Here is a 22,520-nt window from a genome sequence, read left to right on the forward strand (position 1 = left end):
GAACTGCCAGAGGGAAATGATAGATGCAGGTACAGTTACAGCACTTAAAAGGCATTTCCTGAAGAAGGGTTTATGCCCGAAATGTTGATTCTCCTGCTCCTTGGATGCTGCCTGACCTGCTGCGTTTTTCCAGCAACACATTTTCAGCTCTGATCTCCAGCATCTGCAGTCCTCACTTTCTCCTCCTTAAAAGGCATTTGGACAAGTACACAAATAGGAAAGGTTTAGAGGGATATGGGGCCAAGCACAGGCAAATGTGACTAATTCAGTTTAGGAAGACTGGTCAGCCTGAACGGGTTGGATCGAAGGGTCTATTTCTGTCCTGTATGACTGCATGAGCCCCACTGACCAGTGATGAAGTTCTAGCTGTCGTGGGATAAGGCCCTTAGGGAGCCGGTTATGAGCTTCAGTTATCCTCAGGGAAGAAGGACACACCCCATAGCACCCTCCCACCAATCAAACAGCCAGTCCTGCCATCCTTCTGCCCCTGCCCAAAAACCTGTCTGATCGTAAAGCTGTGTCCATTGTGAGTAAGTGCCCACAAAACAAAGCAGGTAAAGGTTCCTTTTGGATATTTTACTGGCTGAATACAGTAGACATCATTAACGACATAAATGCATCTTGTTCCCCTCAGTGGCCACCAGAAAAACGACTGAGTTCTGTTTAAATGTCTCAACATTATTGCTTGCCAGGAAAATAAAGACTAGGAGAAAGTGAGGACCACAGATGCTGGAGATCAGAGTCAAATAGCGTGGTGCTGGAAAAGGCACAACAGGTCAGGCAGCATCCAAGGAGCAGGAGAGTCAACATTTCAGGCATCAAGAATGTGAAAATAAAGGCACCTAGACTGACAAGGTTCCTCCTCTCTCATTAGTAAGAGTTAATTAGGCATTCATGTCCTTTGCTGCATTCGTGCTCGACTCACTTGAGTTCCTTTAAGTCTTTGAGATTGGTCACAACTTCTATCAAACTGCGTAGACCTTCGTCCCCCATCATGTTGCAGGTCAGGCTACAATGAAACAAAACAGTTCAGTTTGGCACAGTCTCAAGCAGCTCTCCTGAACACAAACGTTTCCCAATGGTTAACAAACTGCTTTCACAACCGCTCTTCTCCAATTACAGTCGAAACGGAGGCATGGCAAAACTTTTACTGAGCTGTGAATTCCACACTGCAGAGCAGCATTCAAATAACAGAGGAATAGACTCCATTAACATTATCGCATATGCAGAGTCAGCTCAGACTGCATGTGGAGGTCATCCAAATCTTTGAAACAACAAAAGATAAAGTGGCAACTCTGTTCACCGACTGAAATGAAAATAGGCATGAAAAGCCAACTGGATAAAGTCCACTAAGTGCACTCTGGCTTTGACTGTTATAACATTCGAGGAGTATGGATCCTGCTCATTTCCCCAGATTGTGTTCAACTAGCACAGAAAAGTAACATGCATCCCACATGGCTGGGTAATTGACATCTCCCAGATCTGTAAGCTCAGCCCTCTCTCTTTTACAACAGAAGAGTTCAATTTTTGATTAAATTGCAGACTTTTCAACAATAGTATGGAGATTGGACAGCCCAGTCTTCTGCATAACTAATATACTGGTGAATGTGCAGTGTTTTATTCTTTTGTGCCACTGATTAGGATAATATCTCACAGCATAAAACCAAGCTGAATGACACTGTGTAGATTCCCTCCATAACTGATGCTCAGTAGCAGCAGTGTGTGCTATCTCCAAGATGCCCTGCAGAAATTCACCAAAAGTTCCTCAGACAGCACCTTTCAAACCCACAACCACCTCCATCTAGAAAAATAAGGGCAGCACATCCATGCATGTAACCCCTCCCTCTACAAAGCCACTCACCACTGAGTTGGAACTAAACTGCTGTACCTTCACTGTCACTGGGTCAAAATCTTGGAACTTCCCCCCCCCCCCCCCTCCCAAGGACATTGTGGGTCTACCTACAGCACATGGACCGCAGCAGTTCAAAAAGGCAGCTCACCACTATCTTTCCTGTTCTGAGGGAGGGTCACCGGATGCAAAACTTTAACTCTGATTTCTCTTCACAGATGCTGCCAGACCTGCTGAGCTTTTCCAACAATTTCTGTTTTTGTCACCACTATCTACTCAAGGGGAGCTAGGGATGGACAGTAAATGCTGGTCCAGCCCATGCCACCCACGACCCACAAGTGAATTACAAAAAGCAAAATACAGCGTGGCCATGTAGAATACTGTGAATTTCTGCAGTGCATCTTGTGGACAGTACTCACTGCTGCTCCTGAGCGTCAGTTGTGGAGAGAGTGATTCTGAAGAGAGATTTTATGTAGTATCATTTAACCTGATTTTGTCTGTACAGTCAAGGTACCCATTACTATATTCCATAAAACTAGCTGAAAACTAGTGCTCAGTTAGGGTTAGGGCCAGGCCCAGTCTTTACACACTTCTATATTTATTTATCAGGTTACACATTACTAACATACACTTGATGCTTTTGCTCAGAATTCTGCATCGTGCATCTTCCAATGACCCTGCTTCTCTCCAGTTCATCACAGAACCACACCTCAAATCACTGAAGTGATTCATCAGTTAACTGTTCCCTGGGCATATTTTACCTGTTACTGATCGTTCTGCTATACGCACATTTCATTAATGCGAATTTGCTGAAACATGAGTGATGAATTGGGGACGCTGTTTCTAAAGTGTGCATGGTGACTCAGTGGTTAGCACTGCTGCCTCACAGTACTAGAGATCAGTCTTCGATCCCATCCTCAGGTGACTGTTTGTGTGGAGTCTGTGCATTCTCCCTGTGACTGCATGGGTTTCCTCCCACAATGCAAAGATGTGCAGTTTAGGTGAATTGGCCATGTTAAATTGCACAGTGTTCAGGGATGTGCAGGTTAGGTGCATTAGTCAGGGGTAAAACGTAGGGGAATGGGTCTGAGTGGGTTATTCTTTGGAAGGATGGTTGGGTCGAGGGGCCTGTTTCCATATGGTAGGGATTCTATGAACTGAATGAGGTCATAATGTGATTCCGGCCCCGTTAGTTTAAATGGTGCTGCTATTACACAATTTTCTTATAACATGGGATTACACAACAATGAAACTACCATGTTATAGCAGAACTGACTGTATTGCTAATCTATTACAGTCTTACAGAGAAAGTGAAGTCACATGGTGTGCAGGGTGTTCTAGCTCGGTGGATAAAGAACTGGTTGAGCAACAGGAGACAGAGTAGAAGCTGAAGGGAGTTTCTCGAAATGGAGAAAGGTGACCCTGTTCCACAGGGATCGGTGCTGGGGCCACTGTTGTTTGTGATTTACATAAATGATCTAGAAGAGGGCACTGCTGGTATGATCAGCAAGTTTGCAGATGACACGAAGATTGGTGGAGTAGCAGAATACAGAAGAATATAGATAGACTGGAGAGTTGGGCGGGGAAGTGGCAGATGGAGTTCAATCCAGACAACTGTGAGGTGATGCATTTTAGGAAGTCTAATTCGAGTGTGAATTATACAATGAACGGAAGAACCTTGGGAAAGGTTGATGAGCAGAGAGATCTGGGGGTGCAGGTCCATTGTACCCTGAAGGTTGCTGCACAGGTGGATAGAGTGGTCAAGAAGGCATATGGTATGCTTGCCTTCATCAGACGGGGTATTGAGTATAAGAGCTGGCAGGTCATGTTAAAATTGTACACAATGTTGGTTCAGCCGCACTTAGAATACTGTGTACAGTTCTGGTCACCACATTACCAAAAGGACGTGGATGCTTTGGAGAAGGTGCAGAGAACGTTTATGAGGATGTTGCCTGGTATGGAAGGTTGCTAGCTATGAAGAGAGGTTGAGTAGGTTAGGTTTGTTTTCATTAGAAAAAAGGAGCTTGAGGGGGGATCTGATTGAAGTCTACAAAATCATGAAGGGTATAGACAGAGTAGATAGAGATAAGCTTTTTCCCAGGGTGAAGGATTCAATAATGAGGGGTCACGCTTTCAAGGTGAGAGGTGAAGAGTTTAAGCAAGATATACACGGCAGGTACTTTACGCAGTGGGTGGTGGGTGCCTTGAATGCGTTGCCAGCAGAAGTAGTAGAGGCAGGCACGGTAGATTCATTTAAGGCGCATCTGGACAGATGCATGCGTAGGTGGGGAGCAGAGGGATACAGATGCTTAGGAATTGAGCGACAGGTTTAGACAGTGGATTTGGATCGGCTCAGGCTTGGAGGGCCAAAGGGCCTGTTCCTGGGCTGTAAATTTTCTCTTTTTTTTGTTCTTTGTACTGCTGTATAAACAACAGCATCTGTAATAAGTGCTCTCAGAATAATTTTCTTCAGATTTTAATATGGTACAAAGTGACAACTGCAAGGCCACTCTCTTCATTGGGGACTTAATCTATTTCCACTTCATTCTCTCACTGAACATATGGTTTAAACTCCAAGAATATCAGAGGATGATTGCACTTCAGCAATTTACAGTTGCATTTTCTGCCATTGTTCACAATGAGTTTTACAAGCGTAGTTTTGTCTTTTTTTCCTTTGCTCATCTTTGCCTTGAGGCAACCATTTTCTGCTAATATTCCATAAAGCCAGTGGTGAAGGATAGAACTGGAGCCAATCTTTATACTCATTTAAACATTTCTATCGTTAACCAGGGAGGCAAACAGAATTGATGCCAAGGCGCTTTATACATCTATATAAGGAGCAAAAAGGTAGCTGGGAAATAGGTAGATCCACTCAAGGACAATGAAGGGAATTCATGTGTAGAGCCAGAGGAAGTAGGTGAGGCCCTAAATGAATATTTTGCATCTGTATTCACAAAGATTAAGGATACGGTGGATGGTGAGTCTCGGGAAGGGTATGTTAGTATTCTAGGGCATGTTAATACAGAAAAGGAGGTAGCACTGGGTGTTTTGAAAAGCATTAAGGTAACCAAATCCCCATGATCTAATGGGAGCTATCCCAGAATGCTGAGGGAGGCAGGTGCAGAAATTGCTGGAGCCTTGTACGAAAGCTCTTCAGTCACAGGAGTGGTCCCAGAGGATCGGAGAAGAGCAAACACTGTCCCTTTGTTTAAGAAGCGCAGCAGGAATAATTCGGGAAATTACAGGCTGCTGGTCAGCCTTACGTCAGTGTTGGGGAAATTATTGGAGAAGATTATCCTAGGGATTGGATTTACTCACATTTGGAAAACTAACAACTTATTAGAGATAGGCAGCATGGTTTTGTGCGAGGGAAGTCCTGACTCACAAATGTGTTTGGGTTTTTTTGAGAATGTGACAAAGATAATGGATGAGAGCAGGAGGGAATACAGAAATTGCTTGGTCATTGAAGACTCAGAGTGGTATTTCTGACTGGAGATCTGTGGCCAGTGGTGTTCAATGAGGATCAATGTTAGGACCCCTGTTGTTTGTAATATATATATAAATGGTTTGGAGGATAATATAGGCAAGTTAGTGGAAAACACAAAGATTAGGGGAGCTGCAGATATTGAGGAGGATTGTCAGAGAATACAGCAGGGTATAGGTAGGCTGGACTCTGGGCGGAAAAATGGCAGATGGAGTTTAATCTGGAAAAATGCAAGGTTAATCATTTTGGGACATCTAATGTAGGAAGGAAGTACACAGTAAATGACAGAACCCTCTGTAGCATCAACATACAGAGGGATCTAAGCATACAGCTCTGAAAATGGCAACACAAGTGGAACCAACCCAATCACCCCGTGGCTCAACACTTTAACTCCCCCTCCCACTCCACCGAGGACATGCAGGTCCTTGGACTCCTCCACCGGCAGAACACAACTACACGACGGCTGGAGGAGGAGCGCCTCATCTTCCGCCTGGGAACCCTCCAACCACAAGGTATGAATTCAGATTTCTCCAGCTTCCTCATTTCCCCTCCCCCCACCTTGTCTCAGTCGGTTCCCTCAACTCAGCACCGCCCTCCTAACCTGCAATCCTCTTCCTGACCTCTCCGCCCCCACCCCACTCCGGCCTATCACCCTCACCTTGACCTCCTTCCACCTATCCCACCTCCATCGCCCCTCCCCCTAGTCCCTCCTCCCTACCTTTTATCTCAGCCGGCTTGGCTCTCTCTCTCTTATTCCTGATGAAGGGCTTATGCTCGAAACGTCGAATTCTCTATTCCTGAGATGCTGCCTAACCTGCTGTGCTTTGACCAGCAACACATTTGCAGCTGGATAAGATGGTTGAGAAGGAATATGACATGGTTGCCTTCATCATTTGGGGCATGGAGTCTAAAATTTGGCAAGTCATGTTATAGCTGTATAGAACTTTAGTGAGACTATATTTGGAATATTGTATACATTTCTGGTTGCCACACTATCAGAAGGATGTGGAGGCTTTGGAGAGGTTACAGAAACAGTTTCCTGGGACATTGTCTGTTTAGGAGGATATTAGCTGTGAGGAGAGATTGGGCAAAACTGGTTTGTTTTCACTTGAACGTCAAAGGATGAGGAGCGACCTGATAGAAGTTTACAAAATGGTGAGAGGCATGGATAGTCAGAGGCTTTTTCCCAGACTAAAAATGTCAATTCCTGGGGGACCTAGGTTTAAGGTAAAATGTTTAAAGGAGATGTGAGGAGCAAGTAGTTTTACACAAAGGTTAGTAAGTGCCTAGAATGCATTGCCAGATGAGATGATGGAGGCAGATGTAATTGCAATGTTTAAGAAGCATCTGGGCAGATATATGAATGGGCAGGGAATAGAGGGATACAAACCGAGTAGAGGTGAAAAAGTTTTTAGTTTAGAAAGGCATCATGTGTTGGTGCTGTCTTGGTGGGCCGATGGGACTGTTCCTATATTGTACTGTCCTTTGCTCTTTGAGGCGGTGACCTAACTAGCGATATTATTGCTAGACTATTAATCCAGAAACCCAGGTATTGTTCTGGGGATCCGAGTCCAAATCCGACTATGGTAGATGCTGGAATTTAGAATCAATTTTACAAAGAAATCCAGAACTAAGTGTGTAATGATTATCATGAAACCATTGCTGATTGTCAGGGAAATTCCATATAATTCACTAATGACCTTTAGGGAAGTAAACTATTATCCTTACCTGGTTTAGTTCACATGTGACTCCAACATGATTGGGATGGGCAATGGATGCTGACTTAGCAGCATGACATATTCCATGAACAAATAAAGGAAACAAAAAAATCACTTCCTGAAGCAACAACTGGGGTTATTTTAATCTGTTTGGATATACTGCAAGACAGTGTTGGGACTCAAAGCACTTCAAATACCACTGCTTGATCACCCAGTTCCATAAGACTCCTTTAGTTGGTGGGTGTCCATTTACAGGAACTCAAATAAACCCCCACTTAATGCCCCACCAATTGCATACAGTTCAACACAATTTATTTGCATCTAACCTAGAGGTGGGCATTGCAGGGGGTAGGGTGCTTTATCTTTCCTTCCAACTCCATTTTGATTTACCCCCTTGTCCCTCTCCCTCACCTCTGACGGTCAGCATTGCCCTTAACAGGCTTTGCATGTCAATTAATCAACTGAAAAACCTGGGTGATTTCCTGCTGGTGGTTCATAGAATGAAAAAAAAATGTCATGAGGTATACAATTGGTGATGGAGTTAGAAAATATACATGTAAAATCCCACCTGCTCCAGCAGTGTGTAATAGCATCTCTGAGCAGGTTGATTAGAAAATGCAGGTATTGAACACTCTATCTTGGAGCGAAAGTGCCAAGGTTCAAGACCCACTTCCTCCAGTGTTTTGTAATAGCATAGCCCAACAGGTTAGTTAAAATGAAATACTTTGACATTCGCTTATCACAAACAAATGCCTTCTATTCTGTGTGCACCAACTTATTACCTGACACTCCATTCACACCAGTTGGATTCTATCCATGCCTCTCACAATTTTGTTAACTGTTATCAGGTTCTAACCTCAGTCCTCATCGTTCGAGTGAAAACAAACCAAATTTGTCCAGTGTCTCCTCACAGCTTTTGATCTCTCTGCACATGAACTCTGCCTGTGTGGCCTGCTCTCTCACTGCAACTGATGAAGGGGCTGCACTCCGAAAGCTTATGCGATTTCAAGTAAACCTGTTGGATTCTAATCTGGTGTTGTGTGACTTCTAACTTAAGACTACTGCTGTGGTCAAATCCCTGTTTTCTGAACCAGAGAATCCCTACAGTGCAGAAATAAGCCATTTGCCCAGCAAGTCCACACTAACCCTCCAAACAGCATCCCACCCAGACCCTATAACCCTGTATTTCAATGGCTCGCCCACCTGGCCTGAACAACGCTGGACACTATGGCAATTTAGCGTGGCCAAATTGGCTTGGCCAATTTAGCGTGGCCCACATCTTTGGACTGTGGGAGGAAACAGGAGCATGCAGGGGAAACCCACGCAGACATGGGGAGAACATGAAAACTCTGCACAGACAGACACCCAACGGTGGAATCGAACTCGGGTCCCTGGCATTGTGAGGCAGCAGTACTAACCACTGAGCCACCTCTGTTGTGTGCAAGGGTCATACTAAAAACAAATCTGGAACTAAGAGTCTAATGATCACAATGAAACCATTGTTGTTTATCAGGGAAATCCCAATTGATTCACTAATACCCTTTATTGAAGCACCACGCGAATAAGGTAGCACGTTAGAGCAAGACCATACTTACTTCAGTTCTGTCAGATGGGTGCACTGTTTAATAATGGAGAATAATTTGAAGAGCTCCTTCTCTTTAAATTTACACTCCTTCACACTGCGAACAACCCATGAAGAAAAGAAATATGACGTGTCAACATTATCAAAAACAGTTCAACATTCACTAGTCCCTACAATGTGTGAAACTTAACCAAGCACTGAATCACAACAACTGCTGAGGCATATTAATTAAAAAGCGAGCATCAAGTTACAAAGGAAACCCGGCAGCAAGATAACCATCGAGAATAGGAACCAAAAGCTGGCCAAAACTCCCACTGAAATAGAGAAATAAGGATTCAAATGAATATAACCAAACCTTGATGGAAAGTAATGGAAGTTAATCATTTCAAACCCGCAGGTAAAGTTAATGACTAGTTATGAAACTGCACTCAAAGTCACATTTTTACTGCTTTGATTTGAACACAGAATGTCCACAGAGTTTCAAATTGGCAATCAGCTGCATATGTTTCTGGACACCATTTTGTGAAGATGTTGCCAAATGTGACGCGAGCATTTGAGGCAAGTCTGCAGAACCAAACAAACCTGTCTAGTCCTGGATTAGAGTGGTGCTGGAAGAGCACAGCAGTTCAGGCAGCATCCGAGGAGCAGTAAAATCAATGTTTCGGGCAAAAGCCCTTCATCAGGAATAAAGGCAGAGAGCCTGTCCCAGGATAGATATGTTGTCCCATCTATTGATAGACGGTATCTAGATCTATATAGATCTAGATACCGTCTATCAACCCCTCAGAAAGCAAACAGGAAATGACATCACCACAAACCCCAGGAACCCCATCCTGGAGAAAGATATAAATAGAAAGCAGGAGACAACAGCTTCGCTTCACTTGGAGGTTGCCACTGATGATGTTACCTAGCCAGGTAATGAAAGGTCTGGATATCAAACCTACAGCTCAGCGAGCAAACCTACACCCTAAACCTCAACCTGAGCTACAAACCTTCACAAACCTTGCAAAATAGTGTCAGCAGTCATTTATAAAGGTGAGGTTTGCATAACTACAATTTCTCCCACATCTGCACCCTCAATCCCAAAACAAAAACTGGGGCATTGCTGCTGTTTGGGGACCTAACTACTTTGAACTATAATGATGGCACAATAATCACACTCATACATAACCAAAGAACTCACTCACCTGCACACTTTCTTTTCATATCTCCTCGCAAGCTTTATTAGGGATCTTCCAGGTGAAGCCAAACTATGCAAATGAAGAAAACCATCAAACAAACATCATCTATATTAAAATGTCCCACCCACAAAACTGGATAAAGGATTTACTGTAAGAGCTGATCTCAAACCGATCTTTAGATAGAGCCTAAATCCGATGTGAACTGGATCCACATTGAGTGCCTGATATTCAAAGTGATGGCCCACCCATTTAATTGCACCAAGTTCTAACACAGTGAACTGCTGCAGTTGCATGGGACTCTAATGGATTTCCTTTATGAAATTCTTCATTATCACTACACCTCATCTCGCTAAATCCTGGACTCAATGAATGGTTAATCCACTGCCATGTTGCAGTGCCACCATGTGACTTTACATATTGGTGTTGTGGTTTGATGTTTACTCATTAATTGGGCTTCTACCAGGAGCACCCCCTTGATTGGCACAGAGGCAGGCTCCTGTCAAATTAAAAGTCCCAAATTATGGGCTCTTGAAGACAATCAATTTATCTGAACAAGTCATTATAATTCTTTTTCACTTGTGGACCCACAGCCTACAGACTCATCCTGGTATAGAATGTACTTTGCTTCATACTAAACATTTATATCATACCCAATGTGTATTCTTTCTTAGCCTTTAAAATAGTCACTTGCAGTTTGGTTAATGTGATGCCACTATTTAAGAAAGACAGTAAGGAAAAGCCAGGAAGCTATAGAACCTGACATCTGTGGTGGGCAAGTTGGAGGGAATCCTGAGAGACATGATTTACATGTATTTGGAAAGGCAAGGAATGATTATGGATAGTCAGCATGGATTTGTGCATGAGAAATCATGTCTCATGAACTAGATTGAGTGTTTTGAAGAAGTAACAAAGAGGATTAATGAGGGAAGAGTGGTGGATGGGATCTACACAGACTTCAGTAAGGCATTTAACAAGGTTCCATGGGAGACTGGTTAAAAAGATTAGATCTCATGGAACACAGGGAGAACTAGCCATTTGGATACAGAACTGACTCGAAGGTAGAAAACAGAGGGTGGTGTGGAAAGTTTATTTTCAGACTGGAGGCCTGTGACCAGTGGAGTGCCACAAGGATCGGTGCTGGGTCCATTGCTTATTGTTATTTATATAAATGATTTGGATGTGAGCATAAGAGATATAGTTAGTAAGTTTGCAGATTTGAGGTGTAGTGAACAGTGAAGAAGGTTACCTCAGAGTACAACAAGATCTTGATCAGATGGGACAATGAGCTGAGGAGTGGCAGATCGAGTTTAATTTAGAAAAATGCAAGGCGCTGCGTTTTGGAAAAGCAAATGAGAGCAGGATCTATACACTTAATGGTAAGGTCCTGGGGGATGTTGCTGAACAAAGAGATCTTGGAGTGCAGGTTCATAGTTCCTTGAAAGTAGAGTCACAGGTAGGTAGGGTAGTGAAGAAAGCATTTGGTATACTTTCCTTTATTGGTCAGAGCACTGAGTATAGGAGTTGGAAGGCTATGTTGTAGCTGTACAGGACAGATATAGAAGAGACTTAAGGGGCAACTTTTTTCAGACAGAAGGTGGTGTGTGTGTGTATATGGAATGAGCTGCCAGAGGATGTAGTAGAGGTTGGTACAGTTACAACCCTTAAAAGACATCTGGATGGGAATATGTATAGGAAGGATTTGGAGGTATATGGGCCAAGTGCTGGCAAATGGGACTAGATTAGGTCAGGATATCTGGTCGGCATGGATAAGTTGGACCGAAGGGTGTGTTTCCATGCTGTATATCTCTATGACTCTGACTTGACCCTGCTCCTGTTAGGTATCTCTGAGCAAAATATGATGCCACTTGAACAGGAAGTTAATTTTAGCCCACTACCAGATTTCCACTGAATAAAACCAAAGTGTGTCTCTTTGCTGCAAGATACAAAGTTTGTCCTTTCCTGCTCCTATGTACTTTAATTGATATTTACTCACATTGAAATCCACCTGCCAGATTTCTACCAATTTACATATTTGCACTATATTTATAAACACAAGAAAATAACAGGCTAAAAAGAGCAGCTGGTGCAGAGATGCTTAGATCATGGCTTCTGATCTCCCAGAGGCCACATTATAACCAAATATGAAGATAGAAAGAGCAAACCATTTCTGAATTAAAAAGATGAGTACTGAGTGCGTACCTCACTTCAACCTCTGTCACATTGCTGCAGGTATGCAGAGATTCCACCAGGTACAGAACACCAGCTGGGGAGATCCTGTTGTTGCTAACACTGCAGCCAGATCAGACATAAAACGCAGGTTTTAGTAAAATTGTGCTGATTCACTTTGTCGACAATAGACAATAAGGAAGAAAATCTGATAGACCATGCAGCTAACCTAATTTCTTTGGTTTAATACAAACTGCAAGAATACAGGCAGACGCTCCCTTTCAGTATATTGCTTGTAGTTCTTGAAGCAATGATTTGCTGTATTCATTATTGGTAGTCACAACATTTGTAAGTAGCTGAACCATTTATTTGACCATTCCCAGTACTTCTAATGGAATGATCTGGATGGAAGCACTGGAATATATTTTCACTTTGCTCTCTAGTGTAAAGTTACATTGCAGATGGCCCATCCTACTTCCATTTCTATTGAGTAAAAACCTAAAGAGGGCTGGATCTACATGGCACTAAGTCAACTTGGGGCTTATTCTATAGCTATCGGCATCTATAGTGGGCAACAGTGTCAGACCATAACATCTAGAGTGGAGATTCAATCCATCACATTACTATCATGGTATGGGCAGCAAGTAGATTTGAAATGTTGTAATTTGACTTCAACAATAGGATGTGGTTATAATGCAATGCTTGGGTAATAAGATTTCCGAGTCAGCTTATTTGAGAGAATCAATTAGAAAAGGTCAAGAGAAGATGGCTCAAAGCACAGTTAAACTTCAGTTATAACAATCATTCTTTATAGACTTTATAGGCTTCTTGACCCCTGATTCTCCTTATATATTGTATCAAGCAAAAAGTGAAGTGACCATTGTTCGATTACATTTCAATACAGTAATGTAATTGTAAGAATCACTCTTAATCATGCAATTGCAATTCAGATTGATGGTGGGAAAGGAAAATGACTTAAAGAAAATAAAACAAATTGCTGGAGAAACTCAGCAGGTCTGTGCAGACAAAGCAGAGTTAATATTTTGCTTTTATAATATGATGAAAGGATCCTTTGTGAAAATAAACTTTATCTTTAAGATTCATTGATTAATAAAAGCAAATACTCACTCGATTACTTTTAAAACTTGCAGCTTTGGTAAGGAATCCCGCAAATACCGCACTCCCTCATCTCCTAGTAAATTGCAGGACAGGCTAAAACATGATTGATAAACAGAATTTTATGGGAGAGCTACATAAATCATATCAACATTTTATTAGGCCATTTAAAAAAAGCTTCCTTGAAGGTTGACTTCTGCTGGAGATTGTGAACTTTTACATTCTCAATTACATTTTGTCTGTTTGTCATCAAGCACCAAACTAAAAGTGTATTCTTCATCAGTTAAACTGCAAATGCAGCCTTCAGATGCTGCAAAGCACGTTCATGATTGTAACTTGTAAACCAGATAAAAGAGACACACTTCCCACGACATAAGGCATGTAAATGAGTGCTAACTCAGATAACTCAACAACTCCAGCCACACTTTTCACATACACAGACACAGTTCCACTCAACAATGTACTTACTCCAGCTCAGTCAGGTCTTTGCTGTGTTTGAGAATCTTGAATAGACTTTCTACACTCTTCCTGTCCAGGTTACACTCCTTCAGACTTAGAAAACAAGGGATAATGTTCATTCTTCTGCATTGCAAATTAAAGCAGCACACAACAGTACAAGGTGAACATAGAACATAGAACAATACAGCACAGAACAGGCCCTTCGGCCCACGATGTTGTGCCGAACATTTGTCCTAGTTTAAGCACCTATCCATGTACCTATCCAATTGTCACTTAAAGGTCACCAATGATTCTGACTCTGCCACTCCCACAGGCAGTGCATTCCATGCCCCCACCACTCTCTGGGTAAAAAACCTACCCCTGACATCCCCCCTATACCTTCCACCCTTCACCTTAAATTTATGTCCCCTTGTAACACTCTGTTGTACCCAGGGAAAAAGTCTCTGACCGTCTACTCTATCTATTCCCCTTTTCAATGAGAAAAGGCCTAGCACTCTCAACCTATCCTCGTATGACCTATTCTCCATTCCAGGCAACATCCTGGTAAATCTTCTCTGCACCCTCTCCAAAGCTTCCACATCTTTCCTAAAATGAGGTGACCAGAACTGCACACAGTACTCCAAATGTGGCCTTACCAAGGTCCTGTACAGCTGCAACATCACCTCACGACTCTTGAATTCAATCCCTCTGCTAATGAACGCTAATACACCATAGGCCTTCTTACAAGCTCCATCCACCCGAGTGGCAACTTTCAAAGAGCTATGAACATAGACCCCAAGATCCCTCTGCTCCTCCACCTTACTAAGAACCCTACCGTTAACCCTGTATTCCGCATTCATATTTGTCCTTCCAAAATGGACAACCTCACACTTGACAGGGTTGAATTCCATCTGCCACTCCTCAGCCCAGCTCTGCATCATATCTAAGTCCCTTTGCAGCTGACAACAGCCCTCCTCACTATCCACAACTCCACCAATCTTTGTATTGTCTGCAAATTTACTGACTCACCCTTCGACTCCTTCTTCCAAATCATTAATAAAAATTACAAACAGCAGAGGACCCAGAACTGATCCCTGCGGAACTCCACTTGTAACTGGACTCCAGGCTGAATACTTACCATCTCCCACCACTCTGACTTTGACCGGTTAGCCAGTTCTCTATCCAACTGGCCAAATTTCCCACTATCCCAGGCCTCCTGACTTTCCGCATAAGCCTACCATGGGGAAGCTTATCAAATGTCTTACTAAAATCCACGTACTACACCCACTGCTCTATCCTCATCCACATGCTTGGTCACCTCCTCAAAGAATTCAATAAGACTTGTAAGGCAAGACCTACTCCTCACAAATCCGTGCTGGCTGTCCCTAATCAAGCAGTGTCTTTCCAGATACTCATAAATCCTATCCCTCAGTATTCTTTCCATTACTTTGCCTTCCACTGAAGTAAGACTAACTGGCCTGTAATTCCCGGGGTTATCCCTATTCCCTTTTTTTGAACAGGGGCACAATATTCGCCACTCTTCAGTCTCCTGGTACCACCCCCCGTTGACAGTGAAGGATGTAGGGTGGCACGGTGGCTAACATTACTGCCTCTCAGCACCAAGGAGCTGGGTTCAATTCCACCTTTGTGTAGAAACAGCTACAAAACTGAGAGCTATACTCAACAAAATTCAATGAAACTTGTTCTGACAAAACAATCGGTCTTTATTTACAAGGAAACTGCATGCAGAGTGGCTGAACTTGGAAAAGAGTTGATCACACCTCTGAGTCTCTCACAAGTTCATGCTTATAGAGAGAAAAGATGGAATCTTTATATTTAAAACTTATCAATAGGTTTCAATAACTATTACGAGAGGCTTGTCATCCATTAGATCGGTACATTGTATTATGATCTGTGTTATTACTTCAGAGGTTTGTCATATTGACGTCCCGAAACCTGGTGCCACATACATCATCTTATAATCGTGTCCTTGTTAGGGGTTCAAAGAATTTTGTGGAATGTCTTTATTTGGGCTTTGTCAGTGTCCCAGAATTTATATGGAGCCAGTCTAATCAAGCTCTGCCAAGGTCTACCAAGGTTAAAGAATTTATGTGGACTCAGCCTACTTCAAATCCTGCTGATGTTAGCAATGCTTTGACCTTTGTTGTAGTCATAACTTGTGCTGTGTCAAGTGGCTCTGGGCTCATACAAAGGACAGTCAAAGTGTATGTTACAACCAGGAGTTGGCCAATTTTCCCATCATGCAATTGCACACTTGGATGAGTCTGAATGGGTTTCCTCTGGGTGCTTCAGTTTCTTCCCACAATCCAAAGATGTTCAGGTTAGGTGGATTGCCCATACTAAATTGTCTTGTCATGTCCCGGGATCTGCAGCCATGGGAAATACAGGATTATAAGGTAGGGGGAATGGATCTGGGTGAGATGCTCTTCCGAGGGTTGGCATGGACTCAACATAGGCACTCTGTGGGGGATTCTATGATTACCTGAGAATCTGTGAGGGAAAGGGATCTGGTTTCTTCCCATTTCCTTCAAGACTGCAAAAAGAAAAAGGGAGAACATTAACAAGCAACTCACACAAATAGGGTTGTTACTAAACACTGCCACAGTGAGATTCCATACAACAAAACACTGAGGGTACGAGGTACAGGACAGCAACCTCTCTATTGCAAACACGTTTTAAGTATCAGGAGAAAGTGGGGGCTGTGGATGCTGGATGTCAGAGTCAAAAAGTATGGTGCTGGAAAAGCACAGCCAGTCAGGAGAATCTCCGGATTCCACAGCATCTTCAGATTCTGCCTGACCAGCTGTGCTTTTCCAGCACCACACTTTTTGACTCATATTTTAAGTATCAGCTGAAGTGGGCAAACAACTAGCAAAAATCTTTTATATGGAGTTGTTCATAATTTTAATTGGTCCATATTACAATATTAATAAGTTTACACTGACTGCAGTGGAAAAAGAACTGCAAAGTGGAGGAGGTAAAGTAGACAGGGCTTTTCAACACTAATATGACAGTACTGCTGCTAACTATGATCGATTAACACAGAGCAAGTATTACAAAAGATTTCAGTAAACTGATGATAACACAGAGAAGTACACAGTGGGAAGTGAAGACATGGAATGGTGTAAATTTATATAGCACCTTCAATTGGTGGAGTATCCCAAGGTGCTTTACAGGTGCATTCTAAAATAAAGTGTAACTTCAAACCACAGAAGGAGATATTAAACTAGAGGATTTTATGTGTAATTTACAAAATCAAGAATCATTTTGGTGCAGTGGTCTAGACTAAATTACACTCTTTGATATTACTTACCAGTTCCCAGTTTTGGAGTAAATCATGTACATGTATAGATTTGTAAACTGCGCATAATATGGTGATGCACAGCACGGAAATAGACCTTTCAGTCCAACTCGTCCATGCCAGTCAAAGTTCACTCATTGTTTTACCACCCCTTACATTTTGCTGCCCTATTTGTTCACCCCCATGGTTGTACCTGCCCTGGGCCAAAGCGATAAATTTTAAGAAGTGACTTAGATTCATAGAGTTGTACAGCATGCAGCAGACCTGTCAGTCCAACTCGTCCATGACGATCAGATATCCTAAACTAATCTAATCCCATTTGCTAGTGTTTGGCCCATAACCCTCTAAACCCTTCCTATTCATATACCCATCCAGATGCCTCTTAAATGTTGTTATTGTACCAGCCTCCATCGCTTCCTCTGGCAGCTCATTCTGTACAAGCACCACCCTCTGCATGAAAAAGGTGCCCCTTAGGTCCTTTTTAAAGCTTTGCCCTCTTACTTTAAACCTATGCCCTCTAGTTTCGGATTCCTCCACCCCAGGGAAAAGACCTTGTCTATTTACCCTAACAATACCCTTCATGATCTTATAAACCTCTATAACGTCACCCTCAGCCGCGAGTGCTTCAGGGAAAATAGCCCCATATTATTCAGCCTCTCGCTGTAGCTCCAACCCTGCTAACATGCATGTAAATCTTTACAGAACCCTTTCAAATTTCATACCATCCTTTCTATAGGATAGAGACCAGAATTGCATGCAATATTCCAAACGTGGCCTAACCAATGTCCCGTACAGCCACAATACAGCATTCCAACCCTTATACTCAATACTCTGACCAATAAAGGCATGTTGAAGGATGAGACTGTATGCGGGTGTGCATGTCTGTATTTATCCACATATTCGTGAAAGAGAATCAATAACGTATTGAAAATATATTACCTGTAAACTTTCTTCTCAAGTCTTATTGAGGCTCTCCCACTTGCTCTGTAACAGAAAACAGCTGAGATGTTGTGATTTTGTTCCTCTCTTGTACATTTGGATAGTGCTTAATCACTATTGTAGGGCTCGGTCAGGGAAGAAGGGGTTGGGGCTGGATTATTAAGAAGGGCACATATCTTTCAGAACGAGTTTGCTGGCTCTGAAAGTCCACTGGGCATGAGACTGATCTCTCCTAGTCTGAGCTGTTTCTCCAGTGTTTCTGTCAGTCTACTGCTGGAGGTACTGTGGGACACTGCTGGTAATACAACAGAACTTCTCTTTATGAGGCTATGAGAGCATTCACTGCAGTGACTGAAAGAAACTGTTTGGAAAACAGTGAGAAATCAGGCTCATTAACCTTTTTTATTTCATCACAGGAATATTCCTAACTGTCATACATACAGACTACAATTACTGCTTTCTTCATATTAGTTCAAGACCTAAACAAGATCATTCATTTGACCTTCTTTCCATTGTATCTGACTGAGATTGACGCTATTAGAAAGAAAGGTCTTTTGACTGACGGTCATGAATGTGGAAGAGATACTGAAGAATGCGGGTGGGTGGGTGGGGGGCACAAAAGGTTACAATCATTAAAGAGACCACCATTACTGTAAAAACAATCTTTCGAATCAGAGCCTAAAAATGGAGATGCAGCTTATTGCGATCTCTCAGGAAAATGTTAAAGGCCTGTACCATGATAAGTAAAGCTCTCTTAACCTCACTACTAAAAACAGCACAACTTCTCATTCATTTGAGCGATTCTTGTGGGATTTTACAGGGCATGTACTTGCTACCCTATACTTGCCTAGATTATAACGGTACTTCAAATAATTGCAAATAAATCAATCAGAAAGGACTCCATTAGCCTAGCTCCATGCTGTGGATTCAATCAAACGATTCTGTGTCTAATTTACAAAATCAATAATCATTTCGGGCCTGGTCTAAATTATGCTATTTGATTTTTTTTACCAGTTCCCAGTTTTGCAGTAAATCATGTACATGTATAAATTTGTAAAACATGCATATATGGAATGAGTAACATAGTATAGAATTCTAGGAAAGACTACAATCTAAATATGGGGAAAATTATTTGGATGAGGCCCAAGTTTTCTTGAGAGTTTTGTGACCCTTTTCTGACCTCAACTAATTTACTCAAGGCAGACAGACTGAAATATTCACAGCAGTGCTACTGACAATAAATGTTTGAAGAATACTTTTTACCCGTTGTTAATTTCCTTGTGCAATTAATCACTTCTATAATTAACCTATGTGAAGCAAGATGGCTGTCTTTTTACAGCTCCCCTACCCCTCCCACATCCCCCCAACTCCTCCCAAGCTTCAACACCCTCCGCCCATCCTTGTTCTCATTTAACCTCAGGACTCCAGAACGGAAGAGAATCTCCTGATGTCTTGGAATGAAATATAGAACAATGATTTACATTCACCATCCCTCAATTCAGCTGTTTCAACTGTCGCCATGGTCACTGCCGCAGAAAATTCCAGAAGAGTCCTTAAAACTGGAGCAGTAGCTCCATGACTCAATTCCCACTTCTCTGTCTGGAATCTCCACTAAAAATGGGCATAAAAATAAAGGAATAGCTGAGAACTGCTTATCGCATTGCAACTCCAAGTCTTTCTGTTTGTGGTTGATGTGAAGCAGTTCCTGGGAAAAATGTAAACATTTGACTGGACCTCTGGAAGTACCAACCACAGCGCCCTGTGGCCCAACATTTCAATTCCCCCTCCCACTCTGTCGAGGACATGGAGGTCCTGGGCCTCCTTCACCACCGCTCCCTCACCACCAGATGCCTGGAGGAAGAACGCCTCATCTTCTGCCTCGGAAAACTTCAACCCCAGGGCATCAATGTGGACTTCAACAGTTTCCTCATTTCCCCTTACCCCACCTCACTCCAGTTAGAAACTTCCAGCTCAGCACCGTCCCCATGACTTGTCCTACCTGCCTATCTTCTTTTCCACCTATCCACTCCACCCTCCTCCCTAACCTATCACCTTCATCCCCTCCCCCACTCACCTATTGTACTCTATGCTATTTTCTCCCCACCCCCACACTCCTCTCACTTATCTCTCCATCCTTCAGGCTCTCTGCCTGTATTCCTGATGAAGGGCTTTTGCCCAAAACGTCGATTTTACTGCTCCTCGAATGCTGCCTGAACTGCTGTGATTTTCCAGCACCACTCTAATCTAGACTCTGGAAGTATCCCAAAAAGACTCTTGAGGGGACGCTAACTGATAAGTCTCTGAATCTCCGCTTTAAAGTTATGTACTATATGGCTGCTAAGGATTTTTGACTCAAGGTGGTAATTCAATGTTAACATACAGACTAGCCATGGTCTGATCACATGGTGGAACAGGAGGAAGGTTCTGATTGGCCTACTTCAACTCTGACTTTCCTCCCTCACTCCTTGTCCACTTGACATTGGGAGCTAGATATCTAATGGTCTTCAGAAATTCCCATCAGGGTGATAGCTAAGATGGCTTATTCAAGCCAACAGAGTTGGAAGCCATTTTTTTTTAAAAAACTCATTCATGGGATGAGGGTGTTGCCAATCCCTAACTGTCGAGAGTCAACTGCTTTGTTGTGGGTCTGGAACCACACGTAGGCCAGACCAGATAAGGATGGCAGATTTCCTTCCCTAAAGGGGATTAGTAAACCAGATGGGCTCTTCCCCAACAATTGGAAATGGATTCATGGTCATCATTGAACTCTTAATTCCAGATTTTTACTGAATTCAAAAGCTACCCTCTGCAGCAGTGGGATTTGAACCTGGATCCCCAGAACATTACCTAGATGTCCTGAGTCAGTAGTTTAGCAATAATACCATTAGGCTATTGCCTCTCCTGTACAGCTCGTGTTTCACTGTTCCAACCAGATGTGTCATAGTGAACTGTGTTTGCTTTTCATTGTACAATCATTGCATTTTATTTCTATGCATGATCTCTCTGCCCTTACCTGACTTCTACTTTCAACACATTTTCACAGATGTTCAGAGAATTAGCCAGCAAAAGGATAGCCTCCGGTGAAATAATGTTATCTGTAATGCTACAAGGTACAGAAAGATAAATTAACAAGTGAGTTTTTCCTGCATGAACAGAACGCAGTTTGCTTGGGAAAAGAGATGGGCTACCCTTCTGTATGCTACCATGAACTGGTTAAGAAAATCTCAGAGCTTTTAAGGCTTAGGAAGGTAGCTTGCACGCAAGGTTATTTTTAACAGTGCTGGCGTGTTGTAGTATTCAACTGATATCACAACAGGAAAATAAATTACAAGCAACTGAGACAAAATGAGTTGCACAAAAGCAAATATTTCAATTCCCCATTAGTACACATTCTGAATGTTCAGATCAACGTTTCCTCCTCTTTTCACATGTTATCTCCCCATTGATCAGCACTGAGGGACAGACACCAGCACAGGTTGGCCTGTCTGGCTGAGTTCTTTCAATCCAACAGGTTGGCACTTAAGCCAGATGAGCGGCTAACAAGCCACTCTAATGCCAGTAAGATGCAGATTCAATCCACAAAAATCCCAGCACAGCTTATTTAGGAACAGTGCAAGTTCTCAGTGGACGGTCAACAACTAATTCCATTTGTAAGTGGGCTTCTCCTCAATGCCACCCTTCCTGCTATTTTAGGACATTTAACCAACAGCAGTTGTGAGAATTTTTAAATGTTAGGCAGTGTTCTTGGAGACTCTAAACATAACATGGCAATGATAAAGAACATTGAATGGATTACGTCAAAATCTTCAAGTCACGAAGGTTTGGCAGATGATTCAGTAGTTCTGTGATGACGTCGTCACTCAGTGCATTATTTGACAAGCTGCAAGAGGATAGAATATAGGTCAAGCCAGATAAACAGTAACCTCTTTAGGTAATTTGCAATTAATTCTTAAAAGTATTTACACATCTGAATACATTGTAGCACATGAATTTACCTGGGACAAATTAACGCCAGCAGAATATCTACATGCACAGTGCCAAGACTCACTCCTACTTGTCTACTCTGTGTCTCCATTGATATTTTTGCTAATCTTCTGCTAAAGTTTACGGGTAGATATAGAGAATTTCCACTAAAATTCCAGGCCATTGATTCCAAGAATATGGTGAGATAGCTTCTCATCTCGCTCAATTATTGCGCTTTCAAAATGTAAACATCTGACTTCAGGCTCCTGTTACACTACACCCAACAGCATTGCAAGTACATTAGATGTCAGCCTACACATTACCAAAGGCATACGGTGAACAGTATAGCCTTATGTTCAGCTGGCATGAGAGTCTGAGTGAATATTTACTATCTGCAGTAATTCCTCAATCAGCACATTTTTAATGTTTTGACGGCACAGTTGGGAACACCAACTGTGCTCTTCACGAAAACGATTGCGTGGTAAGTTTATAAAATGGCCATACTCTCCAAGTAACAGCCTGAACATTTCAAATGATCGAATACAGCACAGCGCACACACCGTTCTCCTGAAATTACTGGAAGAAATTTCACTCCAATACGGTCCTCCAGGATCAGGATCACAAATCTGCAGTAAAGTCCCACTATTTGTGTACCTACTTGACTTTCGTGAATTTGCTCATTTGTACAAAACGTACTGGACATCTTTTTGCCAACTACAAGTCTGATGATAATTTGCTTATCCAGTTTTAAACAAAAAGAAA

The 22,520-nt window shown here is 42.5% G+C and overlaps 1 protein-coding gene across 2 annotated transcripts in view; it reads right to left on the reverse strand.

Moving 5' to 3' along the window:
• Nucleotides 1-22,520, reverse strand: part of nlrc5 (NLR family, CARD domain containing 5) — a 175,336-nt gene that overhangs the window by 59,120 nt on the left and 93,696 nt on the right. For both annotated transcript variants that reach the window (XM_060838192.1, XM_060838191.1), the window contains 10 exons: nucleotides 21,592-21,675; nucleotides 20,809-20,898; nucleotides 17,796-17,840; nucleotides 16,038-16,088; nucleotides 13,565-13,648; nucleotides 13,109-13,192; nucleotides 12,014-12,103; nucleotides 9,821-9,883; nucleotides 8,647-8,730; nucleotides 926-1,009 (listed from right to left, as the gene is read on the reverse strand). In XM_060838192.1, coding sequence (XP_060694175.1) covers nucleotides 926-1,009; nucleotides 8,647-8,730; nucleotides 9,821-9,883; nucleotides 12,014-12,103; nucleotides 13,109-13,192; nucleotides 13,565-13,648; nucleotides 16,038-16,088; nucleotides 17,796-17,840; nucleotides 20,809-20,898; nucleotides 21,592-21,675 — 759 coding nt within the window. The remainder of the gene's footprint in view (nucleotides 1-925; nucleotides 1,010-8,646; nucleotides 8,731-9,820; nucleotides 9,884-12,013; nucleotides 12,104-13,108; nucleotides 13,193-13,564; nucleotides 13,649-16,037; nucleotides 16,089-17,795; nucleotides 17,841-20,808; nucleotides 20,899-21,591; nucleotides 21,676-22,520) is intronic.

Source organism: Hemiscyllium ocellatum, chromosome 17 (assembly GCF_020745735.1).
Source record: "Hemiscyllium ocellatum isolate sHemOce1 chromosome 17, sHemOce1.pat.X.cur, whole genome shotgun sequence".
Lineage (NCBI taxonomy): Eukaryota > Metazoa > Chordata > Chondrichthyes > Orectolobiformes > Hemiscylliidae > Hemiscyllium > Hemiscyllium ocellatum.